We start from the raw sequence: 15116 nt of genomic DNA, 5'->3' as shown, positions 1-15116 counted from the left end.
CTCAACGTATTATTAAACTGAGTTCTACGAGCCAGCCTTCCTTTGATATCTTCAGTAACTATAACTCTCACATGAGCGCTAATCTCCCTTGCCGACTGTTCTCTGGCTCCGGAATTGCCACTTTCCAGAGTCAAAATGTCAAGCCCACCGGTGTCAAGGGCTCCGATCTCGGCCTATGATAGCCCTACCTTCGGGGAAGATGGCTCTTTTCATGTCGAGCAACCTGTTGGATCTATGTCAATCTCCCCGTGTGGGAGAGATGTTGTCCTCGCCTCGTAAGCAACTCGAAATGCCTTTGGTTACTAGTATGGTTTCAACTGAAGGATGTCAATAGAAAGGAGGGTCTTCATGTTATAGACTTGGATAATCCTTATTCTCCCCCACGCTACCTTTCCCATAGAACTCCATGGGAAGTTGCCGATGTCCAATGGTCGCCATTTGCTGCTCGTGACTCGTGGGTCGTGAGCACGTCCAATCAAAAAGCACTGGTGTGGAATCTTGCTATGCGGTCGTGGGAGAACCCAATTGAGCACGTTCTGCATGCCCATTCAAGGGCCATTACGGATATTAATTTTTCTGCGCATCATCCGGACGTTCTTGCAACGTGTGCAGTTGACAGTTTCGTACATTGTTGGGATTTACGAATACCGGCCAAGCCTGTGGTGTCGTTTTCGGATTGGTTCGCTGGCGCTACGCAGGTGAAATGGAATAGACAAGATTCTCACGTTATTGCCAGCTCCCATGATCGTTTTTTGCATATTTGGGATGACCGCAAAGGCGCCTTACCAATCCGTACAATAGAGGCGCATAATACGAAAATCTATGGGGTGGATTGGAACCGGATGCGTCCGGAGGGCGTGGTAACATGCTCTCTGGATAAAACGATAAAGTTCTGGGATTGCTCAGTCGAAAGTGATATTCCAGAGAAAGTCATTCATACCCCTTTCCCGGTCTGGCGCGCCAGACACACCCCGTTCGGATGGGGAGTTCTCGCCATGCCTCAGCGTGGAAATAGCGACCTACATCTCTACAGTCGTACTTTCAAAGATGCACTAGAAGATGTTGATGTCGTCCCGCTAGTCCACAGCTTTCCAGGTCACAAAGGGCAAGTCAAAGAATTCCTCTGGAGACCTCGTGGAACTGTCATAGATGGGTTAGATCACCGGGAATTTCAATTGGTATCATGGGGAACGGATAAGGAGCTTCGCCTGCACAGAGTGGACCCGGAAGTATTGAAAGGAGTAGGCTATGAGAAAGGGAGATCATTCAACCCATCCCTTAACCTCACACGCAAAGGGGCAGTTTATAAGTCTTTCCATGATGAACCACATGGAATCGGGCCTTCTGAGCCACCTGACACTGCTTCTAACCGTGATTTGGAACCATCTCGCCAACCGGGCTCTGGGATGGGCGGTATTTCTATGCCTTATTCCCGTAGATGGACACAAGGAGGGCCTATGGTCCGGTTTGGAACGCATGGGAAATCGCCTCTTCGTGCAGACATGAACCCAATATCGTGGATGCGGGGTGTAAAAGTGTCAAGATGGGAAGTTGAAACCCTTGGGGATGAAATTACTCATGTTGGTGAACGATTTACGAGAGTTGCCTTTGAGTCTGTCAACGTTGGCCAGAGAAAAGTCACAATTTCCCTTCATGGGCCCTGGGGCCCTGAAAATGCCAGTGTCTTCCTCCGCATTGATATCAGGTTTCCCACGGAATATCCAAAGGCGGCTGCTCCGGTTTTCAATGTGCAAAAGACCACATCCGTAACTCCGCAACTGACGAAAAGTCTGACGTCGAGCTTACAAACTATATCTGAAGCATACCTTTCAAAAGAGCGAGGATGCTTAGAGGGCATCCTTCGGTTTTTATTGGGTGAATACACTCCCAAGGAGATCGTAGCCATGATCCAAGAGGAGCTAAACGAGGCACTTAAGTCACCCGATATTCTCGAAGATGTTGAGTCAAGCGATGAAGACGAGGATGTTGGCCAGTATCAGGGCAATGATCTCACTATGAGCTCGTCTGAATTGCTTCGTCCCGTGAATGCAAATGTTATGGTGCCTGTTAGAAGAAGTTGTGGTGCGCTTTGGGCTAATGACGGTCGCCTTGTTTGTTTCTTTCCACCTAAAGAAGAAAAGGTCGCTTCGTTTTTGGATTCGATAGGTCTCCGGGAAATGACAAGACTATCACGTTCTAACAGAGTTTTCGAGGCCTTTGGCAGGTTCCAAACAAAATCGCCTGGCCCAAAGAACATTACAGGGACCGGAGCTAGTACTGGCCCTTTGACTGATGATGATGCTTCTGATTATTCCGATAATTCCGATGAATATTCAAGTTCGTCTGGCTCTTCGGACCTACTAGGTGCTCTTCCACAGCATTTCCATGTCCACAGAACAAGTCACCTAGGCTTAGGCCGTGCAAAATCCACCGACAACTCGCAAAAATCTACTACCGGTATTTCTACTATGAAGTCATCAAACCCCAAACGACATAACACAATTTCTATCCACAAACTTACCGATCTTCTTCCGGCTAGACGGGATCTAGCTCAACAGTACCGCACCCATGGAAACGGCATAGAGATATGCTCTCACAATATGGCCGTAGCAGAAAATTTCGGGAATCTCGAACTTGCCCATACTTGGGGTCTATTAAAACTATTGATAGAGGAACAGCCACAGGCTGATGATGCCGCGCAACTAGAGGATATGTCTCATATGGCTTGTTTGTCGATGGGTCATATCAAAAGGAGAGATAGTGGCGTAGACCTCGCTTACGGCAACGGCATGAACACCATGACAGGCGGGATTGTTTGGGGTTCACATCCCTTCGGAGTGCACTGGTTACTACCGGCCCTGTAAGTGTAATCTGCGTGTCGGACAGTTTGATGCGAATCCTGTTGCTGACCAGCCTGCTCAGGCTTGATCATTTTGAACGACTCGGTGATGTTCAGATGTTGGGCATGTTGTCATGTCTTATAACTGAGCCAAACGTGAATGGTTCCAATTCTATAATGGACCACGAAGACCTCTTGTCAGATTCTCACGGAAATCCCTCGTTTTCGGCAGAGTATATATCACCACCTTCACTAATGCAACAAGCGAACTCAAGCTCAGGGGGCCTCTTCGTGTCTCCGGTAAAAGAGGGACCTCTCATTTCAGCATCCTACGGTTCAGCATGTTCGTCTACAGACCTATGGCCGTCGGAAACCCCTCCGTTGTATTCCACGGGAGCCACTCCGCCCACAGTCGTGCGAAGTAGCAAATCTGATCTAGAACGGAAAGCGCAGAGACTTGCTACACCAGTTTCTGGCTCCCCAGACCAGCCTTCTGACCCCCGAAATCTAAATATCGTGTCTACCCTTCCATCGTCGTTATCCCGGTCGCTACCCAACGAGCCATTGGCTGTGTCCTCTCCTATGAGTGGAAATTGCAAAAGGCGACCCAGTCCTGTTGGAAGTTTAACTACTGCTGGCCCTAGCGGGTGGACAGGAAATGGGGTTCCTGGCAAGCCACCTTCTGCAATACCAGACCATATGCATGCATCTACTGCTCCTCCGTCCCAAGCGCCTTCTGATACTGAAGTCGAAACATGGGTCTCTCAAAAGTCGACCAAATCCTCCGCAAAGTCGTCGCCCGAACCGAACCCTTCAAAAAAGTCTTCAAAGGAAATACGAGCGGTTTTCAAACATCAAGAAGACTTTGACAGCGATCATCTAGGCCATGCACCATCTTTAATGGATCATACTCGCGAGTCGCTATATCAAGCATATCGTATCACATACGCCAACCTACTTTCTGCCTGGGACTTGCCAATTGCCCAGCAAGAAGTGCTTGGAGTAAAGCATTTGCCATCCATCCAATCGAGTCACCGTGACCCTTGCCTGGCCGCTGTATCCTTCGATCTAAAGCCCAAAGTGGCAAGCGAACTTAATGGTCTAGGATTGCAACGACATTGTATTACGTGTGGGTCTCCTTTACGCATTTCAGTATTTTCCAAGGCAGAACCCAGAAAGCTTCCATCAAGAGGGCAGACATCTGGTGATCAGTCAGGCCTAAACTGCTCCGAATGCAAATCAGGGCAACAAAAGCGGCTATCTTGCACGGTTTGCGGTGGGCTGATAAACGGAACATTTTCTCCTTGCTTGGTTTGCGGGCACATTAGCTGTCGTCAGTGCCACGAAGAGTGGCTTATATTCAGTGAGAATTGTCAACGTGGCTCAACCCCTGCCTGCCCTGCTGGCTGTGGATGTAGATGTTCCGATCATATCACAGTTCATGTACCTTTCCCTGAGCGCCCACAAATAACGGTCACTATGGAACCCCAAGCACAACCTGACAAAGCTAAGAGTACTCGCCGGAGGCGCAATCGTACTGCTGACCTTAGGCATACGGTGTGGCCTTTAGCCCAGGTAAATCCTTACGAAGAGCAGGAATCCGTCGGGGGTTCTGCATCTAGGCGCTTCCCTTCCCTAACTCGTAGCCGGAGCAGTGTTAACCTTGAGCGTGGGTATCCGAAGAACACTACGAGGCGATGGAAAGACGACTTGGCGGAGTTGATGATGGATATGTCGTGATGAGCCCTTTATTCTGTTATCATATGTGGCTTGACTCATTTTAGCACTTCTTTTGTCCTGTCCCCTTTGCATAGCGTGGAGTTCTGGAAACATTTTCACCTATGGTGTTGATTATTATCGTCCCTTAGGCAGGTCATGACAAAAGATGTGGGAGTTAGATACCCACAATGTATTCTGTAATAATATGAAAACAGTGCAATAGCCTTCTCTATACCCACCAATTCAAGCGATATGTCAATTCACTATCACAGCAACATGGTCGTCCATATACTTTTCAATATCGCCCAGGAAACACGCCGCGATGATACTTAACACGCCGAATGCAACGCTCGTGTAATACACCCATTTGTAACTCTCCGCAAATGCGACTTGGCCTGCACTTACTACCATCTGGTAAGCCGTTTCGTTTCCCGAAATTCCAGGGATATGTTTAAGATCGTTAATTAGTGATTCTCCGGTGAGTTTTATTGCTTCTTCAATCAGGGCTTCGTCTTTTATTTCGAGTTTGAGAGACATGGTACCGCCGATGTACTTTACGGCATTGGGAATAAATTTGGATATGAAAACGTTATAGTATATTGTGTAACCGATAGAGCCGCCCACAACGCGGATAGAGAGGGTTACAGCAGCAACAGTTGCGATTAGGTCCTTTTTGGAGATTAATAATTTTATAATCCTATGATTTTAGCCGGGAATAACGTACATCAGGGCATATTATTGTGGTTATGATTGAGGCCGGGACGACGATGCCGCCAATTCCAAGGCCAGCGATGATGAGAATTATCCATAGTGTGCTCATATTGTCGACGTTAGCGCTCGCCATGGCGCCGCAGCCTGCGGTAACCCGATTAGTCAGTCATAAAGGCGGGAAGTAGGAATATGGGGGCAACATAGATGAATACCTGCGGTCATAAAGACGCTACTAATAACAAGGAGCTCTCTATTGCTACCTTTCAAGACACTGAGCAAGTAGAGCACAATGCAAGCGCCCGCGAGAATGGAAAATCCGACGGGAATCGTTCGAATGCCAACTTGGTAGGGGTCATGGCCATATACATTGAATGCCTGCGATGGCCAAAACATAATCAGAGAGAAAAGGTTGGTGCCAGAGATAAAAGTTATCACCAGGGTGAGAGCAAATGTACGTCTCTCCTGCTGCAGACGTCGGGGCAAAATCGGATGCTCTGCACCGTATACTTCCCAAAAAACAAATGCCACGAGAAGAGCAAGGCCAATAATAAGAGGTGCGAGGACATGTGCGCTGGCCCATTGGTACTGTCGCTTTGATTAGCGTTCCCTTTACAAATCATCCAAAAAAGGAGAAACAAACTTGATGTCCACCCCATTGAAGACCAGCCAGAAAGATTATTACGCCAGCAATGCTCAAAATACCACCGATAAAGTCAATGTTCCTTATAATTTCGTTCTTGCTAAGACCTTCAGAGTTAACCCGGGGAGGCGGATGGTAGAACACGGTCGTGACAACAAGACCAAGGCCATTCCAAACCCCACAGAAAAGGCCAATGTATCTCCAACCTGCGTAATATGCAATCAATTGACTCCAAAGACCAGATGCGGCAAATGGAAGAATGGTGAAAATCAAAATAGCAACATATTTTCCCCTCTGTCTAGTTGGTGCCATCTCGGACGTCGCAGCGAGAGCGGTTAATTCATTTACGCCGGCACCAGCGCCAGCAAAGGCCATTCCAGCTGTTCAAGGTACGGTAAGGAACGGTTGCATTGCGGCCGGAAGGAAGTATATAACGTACCAATGAAAATATTCATAGATTTTGCAGTGCCGCCCACGATCATACCCAAACATACAAGTGATGCGCCAATTATGGCAACCCAGCGTCGGCCGATTAAATCGGATAGAGAGCCGACGAAAGGGCAAACGCCAGCCAGAGCCAAAAGGTTCGCGAGAACCTATCAAGTATTGGTGCTTAATATACAGCTTGATGCATAGTCAGGACCGAACAACTAACAAACCACACCCAGCGGTCACTGCCTCCAATATCCCCATAAATGTAGGGCGGACAACCACCTGAAGTAGATTTGAGTATTTAGTATCTGCAGTCAAACAGACAAATCGTCGCATATGTGCAATGACGAACCGAACAAGTATACTGGAATCTGGCTGCCAGTCCAAAGGAATGCCATGGCTACGAAGCTCATGAATCTCCGGGCGGTCATCTATATGGGTAATTGAGTATAAGCTCGCAGATACTGAGGTCGATAGTAAGTACCGAAGGCTCCTGGGTTTCTCCTCCGGATGCCTGGGCATTGGCAGGCAAAACATTATGGGCACCCTTCTCCTCATCTGGGGAGATGGATCTCGATTTTGTGCTAGAACACATTTGAAACGCTTTGTAGTGGTAGTATCGCAGCGTGACCAACTCTAGCAGCTGAATAACTGCTTCCCCCGAAACTGAGGCTGAATTGAGAAACTCAACCCCAGGAAAGTGTGTTGACAGAGGAAGATAGTTGTATCAGTGAATAGGAAAATAATAGTTTCCAAAAGAAAATAGGAAAGAATAAGGCATAGCAAATATGGTACGGGTTCTGATTGGGGTCGGTTCAGAGGGAAATCCCAGCATTGTCCGCGAACAATGTAATGGGGTCTGATAAAAGAAGTGAGAAACAGCGATTAAAAGCCACTCGAAAAAGGATCTTGACACTGCATGGTTCACAGCCAATCATGTAAGCCATGGGGTCGAACAGATCTGAGGGCTTTATCGCGGATACGGAACATGCGGGCATGAGAGCCGTTGTTGCGTACATGTGTGTATATATACAACAAAGAAGATCATCTCTTGTGGTATCCTTTGTCAGTCGCGACGCAGCGGCCAAGGTACTTCCACTGGGCGTGTTGCTGACATTGAAATCAGTGTTTCTCTGAGAGCTGATAGGTTCAGTTAGCTGTATGTTCATACAACACGCTGGACAGAATGTGGTAACTCGACCGCCTCCGGAGAAAGGGTTTGCAGAGCAAAGTTTTCAGCTCAGGTTAAACAAAATCGTCAAGTGTGCCAGGATGCACAATTTACAAATCATCAATCGAGTGTCAATTGGGCTGTATGGCGACGATCGCGTGTCAAGGTCAAGGGAAAGGCGGGGCTGAGAATGTGGTCATGGACGCAAATCCTACAGCTGCGGTTAAAATTTAACAGTCAAATTGAGAATATCGCACCAGTACGCCCGGTAAAAATAAAGCAGGCGGCATTAATCGCGAACAGTCAGCTGTTACTGCCAGGACGTGATGCATGCAGAGGTAGCTAGCATGTTGATTGCCGAGATCCGGGTCAGTTACCAACGGCTAACGCAACTCGTCCGTGTACTCCGTAGTGTTCAACGAACCAGAAAATAATATTTTTGTTGTGTATCCGTGGACAATGCATTTTCAATGGCCAAGAGTCCAGTCCTACTAAGAATCTTCGTTGGGGCCACAGTGAAGGGATCGACGGAACACCGCCTCCGTGCCTCGACTTGCATCGACCTTCTCTAGTTGTTCTAAGACCATCATTCTTGACCTTGGGTATAAATACCAAGGAATCGCATTTTGCTCACTAACCCGGTGATGGGAGCCACACTAGGTTAGGGTTACCTTGAACCCAGCTACCCTCGCATGTCTGGCAGATGTGGAGAAACAAGAGCGCACTTTGATACCATCATGCGTGAGAAGTTGATGACTTTGTATCAAGTGCCTGCAGAAATCTTGAGCCGACTTCTTGTTTTATTGTAGGACGAAGAGCTGGCCGGCGCCATTGCGCCCATCCTCTACCGACGAGGCATCGCACGATTGTACGCACAAAATGAAAAAGTGGTGTCTGAATTCCCTAAAAAGGATGGACGTGATCTTGGGGTCTCACGGCCTTTTATTAAGGCTTTCTATCTTTTGACCAACAGCCGACATTTTCATCCTAAATGTTGGCATTGGGTTTGTAAGTCTGATCTAGCCGCAGTTCCACTGAGTGAAATGATGACAATTTGTCATCTAGCAGTGCAGCATTGTATCTTGAGTACGGAGTATTTCTCTTCTAAAAAAAAAAGTGATGTCGTAAGCTACCAGCAGCCGTCGCGCAAGATCCATGGGGTTCATACACTGTGCCGTGCGATTTGTGTTGCTATCCAATATTTCCTTCCAGCTGGAAACATTGCCCAGAAAAGACCACTCAAAGCGATGCAAACCTTTTATAATCGTTTTAACTTACTTCAAAAGCCATCGCCAAGCTTTCTCAGGGTCAGGGTGCGTGGGACAACGAACAGTGCGCTCGCTTCGGTGCATAGACGGCCCATTGAATCTCTGATTTCCCCTTTTATCGCAGCCTTCCGATCGTTGCTTTTCTCTGGGACATATTTAGCAGTTACAGTACAGAATTGGCCTGACAGAACTGGTTTGCGGTAGTCTATGTTAAGATTGGCAGTGAGACCGGTGCGCGCTGGAACACAACGAAGAGCGACTCGACCCATGCCTTCATCCAGTAAGATAGCCAGCGCACCACCGTGGACTACTCCGGGCCATCCGTCAATTCCATTACCAAGGAAAAGGACAGATATGGCGGTTTTGTCCTTTTCGTTCCAAAATACGCGCTAAAAAGAAAAAAATCAGTTCCCCTTGCGTGAGCCTTAGAGAGGAGAGAAAAAAGGAAAAGAAAGGGGAAAAAAAAAAAAAAAAAAAAAAAAAAAAAGGAGAAATAGAAAAAGAAAACGTCCAATTAAAGGAATTATTGATACGGTAGAATTGATACCAATATTGCCCAGGCTAAACGCTGAGTGATAACGTCGATATACTACGGAAACCCACTAACCTGCGACGAGAGGGCTCTACTACCCCTGAGCCCTCCGGTTGTAAGCCTTTTCCTCTTCTCTTCAGGCGAAAAGTTCCCGTATGCCTCCCATTCCACAAATTCCGGGTTTTCTCTTAACTCCTTCACAATGTTCAACTTGTCAAACTGTTCACGGATTTGTCTCTGCGCCTCCTGATCCTCTGGTGTGTCCGGCTGGTAAACAGGACCCGCGAACTGATCCACAATTCGGTCAATGCTATGATAGCCAAATAAGCCGAATATTATAGCGTAAAGAATTGAACGGAAATGTCGAGGCCATTGGGCGGGTTTTCGTGCCGGAGAAGAAGAGGATGTTGTCGTGAGAGAGCGTGTCGCGGGAAAAGGGACAGCCAGCCGGAGGGGAGAGGTAGAAGCCGGTCTTCTTAAGATATAAGAGAGAGGGGATGAGAGCCGCACTCCCCTTAAACGAGGCATGGCTGTCGTCATTATCTCAGGACAGAGTCGATTGTTGCAAATGTTAAGGAGTTCTCCCAGCGCCTCGAGTTGGTTCAATAATTAAAGCGGCGAGCACCCGGGATCGACCGAGGCACGCCTGTGGGCCAATTAACTAGTCTCGGGAGCTTGACGGGCAACATCACGCGTAGCTACGGAGCAGAGTCAACACATATCTTTGAAAGATTGACCACTTCATAGAGATTCGTTCACTGATATCCTGAATTAGAGCGCTACACGCGGAGTACATGGAGTAACATGTTGTTCAAATATATATATATATATATATATATATATGAAGTTATCATATATAATTTTCACTGCGAAACACGCTGAAACACCTGCAACCATGGCGAGGCTGGATCCACCATTCCACCAGAAAATCGAAGTTGCACCAGATATGCTCTGTGTTGAAGACGGGACTCCTTCATTTAGCTCAGCTGGCGTGCTCGAATCGGGCTTATACTCTGTTAAGGAAATGCTATCTATGCCACCCTTGAGTTCCTCCGAAGGTGCAGCAAACGCCATTTGACTCCAAGAGAATAGCGCATTTCTTCTCCACAAACGAAGAATTCGAACCTCCCAGCAAATGAGACTGCCGCTTAATATGTCTGTTTTAATCGTAATACTTGCGTTCAGAGGCACTTTGACTGGTTCGTGACTTGAGCTACTGGCATTGATCCAGATACGGCCTGGGTGACCTGGATCAAAACCATCCCGTTCGTCGACGTGGCACAAAGGATAAGAAATCCCGTTGGCTAATAAACATAGGCTTCCACTGTCATCCAAAAGGAATATACTATCGCTTGAAGAAAGGGTGAATGGTCCAGTGACATCGAGCATCAGTAGGTAGTCGATACCCTTGCTCCCGAGGCCCATGATGAGAGGGCCTTTTTTTGGTCGAAATGGCTACGTTTCCAAGAAACTAGGGAATCTGGAAGATCAACGCCATTCATTTCAACTGCCAGCCACCTTTCTAAGCTTTGAGCCGGCGCCGTGTCGCTGAGAATCCGCAGAGATTCGGTAGAGCCTGCTTCGTCGAGTTTCACACCACGGCTACCGCTCCAGGATCTCGAGGCTAGAAGTGAAATACCCATTTTCATGGTGTAATATGCTTCTAGCTGAGTACTGGCATCGTATCCATTGTCGTACCAGGCAGCCATGGTCGCCCCGTTGAGCCCCTTGGACTTGGAATCTAATTGCTCTTCGATGTTGTATGGGTCAATGAGAGAAGGTTCCCATTGCCAGTTCTCCCTGTCTGAGAAATGGAAAGATCACGAAACGTTGTAGAACTGAGGGTAGCGGGCTGGAAAACATAGGAGTGTGATCGTTCTTAATAGACGTATACACAAACTAATCCTCAGAATTAATGATTTTATACCCAGCTAGTTCAAGCTCGTACAAGTGGGATTGGTTATACTGCCAGTGTTGAATGATGGTAGTTTTTTGTCGATGGGCGGATGCTCGGCTGGCTCATAAGTTCCCCAGATCCGAACGGCTTTGCCTGCGGTGAAATTGATAAACTTGGGCATAATATACACGTCTGCCAGTGTCGGGTCGTACTCGTCGGCACCAATATGAACCTCCTTCGTCTCGAACCACGGGAGAAACTCTTTCCAAATAGCTTAAACCGTGGCAATAGAGTTTGGATGCGTGAGATTCAGAAGATCGTTCTTCTCGAGAGCAAGCTCTGGCTCCATCTCGTAATTACGAGAGCATGGCCAGGTGCCTCGATCTCTGGGATAACGGTAACGCCGCGCGAAACGCAATGCCGTTGGAGGTCCTCGAATTCTCGTCGCGAGAGGGTTTCATTTCGTCGCTCCACCAGAGGACTCAACTCCGGATCTTCAGGCCTTAGGGAAAAGTGCGAGTACACCCTGCTCCAAGTCTCGTTAGGGCCACGGTTAAGTGGATAGTTGTCCATAAGATGATATTGAAACTCGGACATTTGAAGAACGAGGCGAACGTGCACATTTCCCTGAGAAACAACAGCGAGTACCAATTTGCGACCGCAGTCGGGCATATAACCCGTGGTGAATAGGCGGAAGCGTCTTCAATACGGCCTACCATTAGCCGGTCTTCACCAGAAAGGACAAGCTGCTGCAACAGTGTTCGAGTTCCCCACCACATGCCACGTGCACCGGTGCGGTCGTTTTGGACTTCAAGTTCATACGCTTCTTCCGTAACTTCTCCGTTTTGATAAACGAGTTTGCTCGCAGATCTGGCGGATTTGCCGAGATAGATGCCTTTTCCACCTTTTGAAATACGATCAACCCGCTCCAGTTTCCATGAGGTACGAGAAATCCATTCAAGATCGCTGGCGAACGTTTCACCAAACTCGTATGCCGAGGGTGGTATATGCGTCAAGCCGTCCTTGTCTTTTATTTGCGCAAAGCTGGAATAAATATAAATTGTTTTTGGTACCGAAGAAAGAGAGAGTCTTTTCCAGGTCCCTTTGTCAACTCGGTTGGGGAAGTGTCTGCAAACCAGACACCACTGTAAGAAAAACGGCAAGCAGAGCAAACATTAGAGTCATCATGTTGCTAAAGGCAACCTGTGAACCAACAAGCGAGGTGTTAATATTCCTGTGTCACTCTCCAAAGAAATTGAAGCCCAGGCCAGTGAGACTCAAGATGTAATGCTCACTGTTGCATTTCATAACAGTGCAAGGAAAAGATACAGAGACATGCTAGCTGGATCATCCCGACGATCATCACAGCCGAGAGGCTAAGGCAGATCCCCGGTATTAGGATAAAATGCGCCGGAATCTTCTGGGCCGACAGCTTCGATTGTCATAGCGATAACTGGGGCGTATTATGATCCTGTGTCCAATTTCCTTTGTGGTAGGACAGAAACATAATATCTGGTGGGCTTGCAAAGTTGTGCATTAAACTGAGCATACGGTGGCAGATTGACAATCTTAGTATGTGGAATGTAACTGGGGCAATGGAGCACAGGTACCTCTGTATTTTTAATGTCACATACAACTATACATATCCAGCGGCATTCACAAACCCTTCATCGCATGGCACCCTGGAAGACTGGTAGAGCATTTTTAGGTTTGAATATCATAACAAGAACCCCTAAAGTTTGTGGTCCAATTCCAGGTCCAAGGAGTAGGCATATATGATGGAATTTAGATTCCACAGTGAACATAAACTTGTTTCATTCACTTGTCAGTAGGCTATCTATAATGATAATGTAACAGTAGTTCGTGCTTCTCATCACCAATTTTTGGGCCAGAAAGACATGATTTACCCCAAAGAGATCTATGGGCTTGATATGGGCTGACGGCCATCCTACTCTTGGACTTCCTCAGCAGTGGGTAAGTCAATGGCACGATAAAGCAGGATGAGGGCGGAATGGGATTCACCTAAAAAGTTCGCATGGATTAGCAAGGAGACAATCAAAATGGAAAAAGGAAAATAGCAGCCCAGAACGGACGAAAATTGGAACATACCTCCACCGGCAAGGGTCTCAATTTTCTCGTCTCCAACCTCAGATACCTTCTCGTCATTGAACCACCACCATTTGCCATCCTCTTCCCGCCTTTTTCCGCCGGGAGCTTTGGGATCATCCACAAACTTTCCTTGCTTTTTGACGTAGGCCGTATAGTGACCACTATCTGCACTAGCACCTTGGTGGGTGATCACACCGCGCAGCTCGTAGAGTCCAGACTTGTTGGCCCCTTCATCGCCAGCCAGAGACTTATCAATTAGATTGAATAGCTCCTTTTTCGCGGCGAGAAGCGACGCTGCTTTCTCTGCCTCATATTCAGCATCAGTTTTGTAAACCTCTGGTGGGCCGCCGTCATTTCCACTTTCACCGGATGCCTTTGACTCCGCCTCCTTCTTTTTCTGCAACGGTTCGCTTGCGGTTATGGTAGCCGCCTGCTCTTCTTCCTGGTGTGCTCGCTTTTGGCGCTTGCGAGCTCTCTCCATGTCCTGTTCGTCTTTCCGAATCTCCCGAACCTTATCTCTAACGGGGACAAGGTGTTGTTTTAGTTCATCTGTGCAAAACTCAACTACATCTAACTCAGCGGGGAAAGTGACTTTGCGCATGATCTTTGCTTTCTTCTGTGTGTCGCGTTTCCAGAAGAATCGCACGAAGTGGACAGTAAGATACTTCGGCAACCTAGAAATTCGTGACTTCTTGGTATACATGGCGTTTCGATCAAGTACGTCCGAATGTTTCTCAATCTTTTCTTCTAAACTGGCCATAATGCCGTCCCGGAGATGGTTCGTATCCTTGCCAATATGACAGTTTAATTTGAAGAAAACATCGGTAGATTCTATTGGAACTTCTCCCGCATCTCTTGCAGCCTGTTCATCGCACTCAAGTATAGTATCGAATCTCCCAGAGAGATATTTGTCAACGAAAGACACCTCTTTGTCTGAGCTTTCGGCGTTGGAATCTTTGATCACCAGTTTCTGGCGGAGTTGAGTAATGATCTGTGACCAAGCTTCTTCCGCATCTTGCTGCGCATAACCCCGACCATCCCTGGCTTTTTGTGCAAATTGAGGAAACGCGGATCTGAGGGCATTCAAAAACATCATTGGAGGGAATCCTTGCTGTGTTTCGGACATCTGCTTATATAAGTCTCGGAGTGAAGCCGTAAGGTCTGTGGTGCTGGAACCAAATATACTGGGCTGAGGTTGTCGCGAAGCTTTGTATTTTAGTAGCTCCTCTTGCAACTCCGGAAGAGCTCGTAATGTTTGCAAAGTCGAGTTCAAGTAGCAAGTGTTCCCAAGGTTTTGGAGGCCAGCGGGTGTGGCGCCTTCAGCTTTAGCAGCTTCAGCTTCTGTCATATCCTCCAGAAATTTAGGCACTTCTTTCGGTTTCTTCAAAGTTAGGTCAGCCTGGCCTGAACTTGGTGTTCCCATCATGATGAAGGTCTGGCCGGGTTTTGCCCCAAGAGAGGAAAGTTCTGTATCATCTTTGAGTTGTCCACCCTTCACGAGGATCTTCTGGCGTTCTGGTTCAACTCCTGTGAGAGAATAGAGTTGGAATTTGAAAGTCTCGCCGTTCGCAGCAGGGTCGATCTCGACCTCAAGGCGCTTGCCTTGATGCTTCACGATAACTACGAAAGAGCGCATGTCAGCAGAAGATCGGCACTAGTCCAGCCAAAACCCAAACACTCACCGGGTATGGTAGCCATGTTTCAAGACTCTTTCGCGGAGAAGACTGCAAGGTCGATAGAATAGCGGGATATCAGCATCGGAAAGTGTTTTGCCTCATTACATAACCGCCGTTCGTGG

General features: G+C 47.6%; 5 protein-coding genes across 5 annotated transcripts; 1 reads left to right on the top strand and 4 right to left on the bottom strand.

Moving 5' to 3' along the window:
* Window positions 1-135: 135 nt before the first annotated feature.
* On the top strand, window positions 136-4579 carry D8B26_005682 (uncharacterized protein; the record flags this gene model as incomplete). The annotated part of the gene is made up of 3 exons (XM_003069246.2): window positions 136-275; window positions 335-2860; window positions 2923-4579. 3 exons carry the CDS (start codon window positions 136-138, stop codon window positions 4577-4579), a joined length of 4323 nt encoding a protein of 1440 aa, XP_003069292.1.
* Window positions 4580-4813: 234 nt separating this feature from the next.
* On the bottom strand, window positions 4814-6290 carry D8B26_005681 (uncharacterized protein; the record flags this gene model as incomplete). Its single annotated transcript, XM_003069245.2, has 4 exons — window positions 5910-6290; window positions 5482-5854; window positions 5283-5413; window positions 4814-5227 (listed from the first exon to the last, which is right to left on the bottom strand). The coding sequence occupies exons 1-4, from the start codon at window positions 6282-6284 to the stop codon at window positions 4814-4816; spliced, it is 1293 nt and encodes a 430-aa protein (XP_003069291.2). The 5' UTR covers window positions 6285-6290.
* Window positions 6291-8255: 1965 nt separating this feature from the next.
* D8B26_005680 (uncharacterized protein) lies at window positions 8256-9894 on the bottom strand. The gene is made up of 3 exons (XM_066124960.1): window positions 9388-9894; window positions 8681-9169; window positions 8256-8616 (listed from the first exon to the last, which is right to left on the bottom strand). The coding sequence occupies exons 1-2, from the start codon at window positions 9850-9852 to the stop codon at window positions 8792-8794; spliced, it is 843 nt and encodes a 280-aa protein (XP_065981041.1). The 5' UTR covers window positions 9853-9894; the 3' UTR covers window positions 8256-8616; window positions 8681-8791.
* Window positions 9895-10700: 806 nt separating this feature from the next.
* D8B26_005679 (uncharacterized protein) lies at window positions 10701-12512 on the bottom strand (the record flags this gene model as incomplete). The annotated part of the gene is made up of 6 exons (XM_066124959.1): window positions 10701-11116; window positions 11261-11450; window positions 11570-11836; window positions 11926-12354; window positions 12425-12443; window positions 12505-12512. The coding sequence occupies 6 exons, from the start codon at window positions 12510-12512 to the stop codon at window positions 10701-10703; spliced, it is 1329 nt and encodes a 442-aa protein (XP_065981040.1).
* A 520-nt stretch (window positions 12513-13032) lies between these two features.
* UBP6 (deubiquitinating enzyme) lies at window positions 13033-15099 on the bottom strand. The gene is made up of 3 exons (XM_003069243.2): window positions 15001-15099; window positions 13319-14938; window positions 13033-13231 (listed from the first exon to the last, which is right to left on the bottom strand). The coding sequence occupies exons 1-3, from the start codon at window positions 15014-15016 to the stop codon at window positions 13158-13160; spliced, it is 1710 nt and encodes a 569-aa protein (XP_003069289.1). The 5' UTR covers window positions 15017-15099; the 3' UTR covers window positions 13033-13157.
* Window positions 15100-15116: the final 17 nt, after the last annotated feature.

Source organism: Coccidioides posadasii, chromosome 3 (assembly GCF_018416015.2).
Source record: "Coccidioides posadasii str. Silveira chromosome 3, complete sequence".
NCBI lineage: Eukaryota > Fungi > Ascomycota > Eurotiomycetes > Onygenales > Onygenaceae > Coccidioides > Coccidioides posadasii.
Note: the sequence above shows the minus strand (reverse complement) of the source record. Positions and strands in the feature narration are given on the sequence as shown.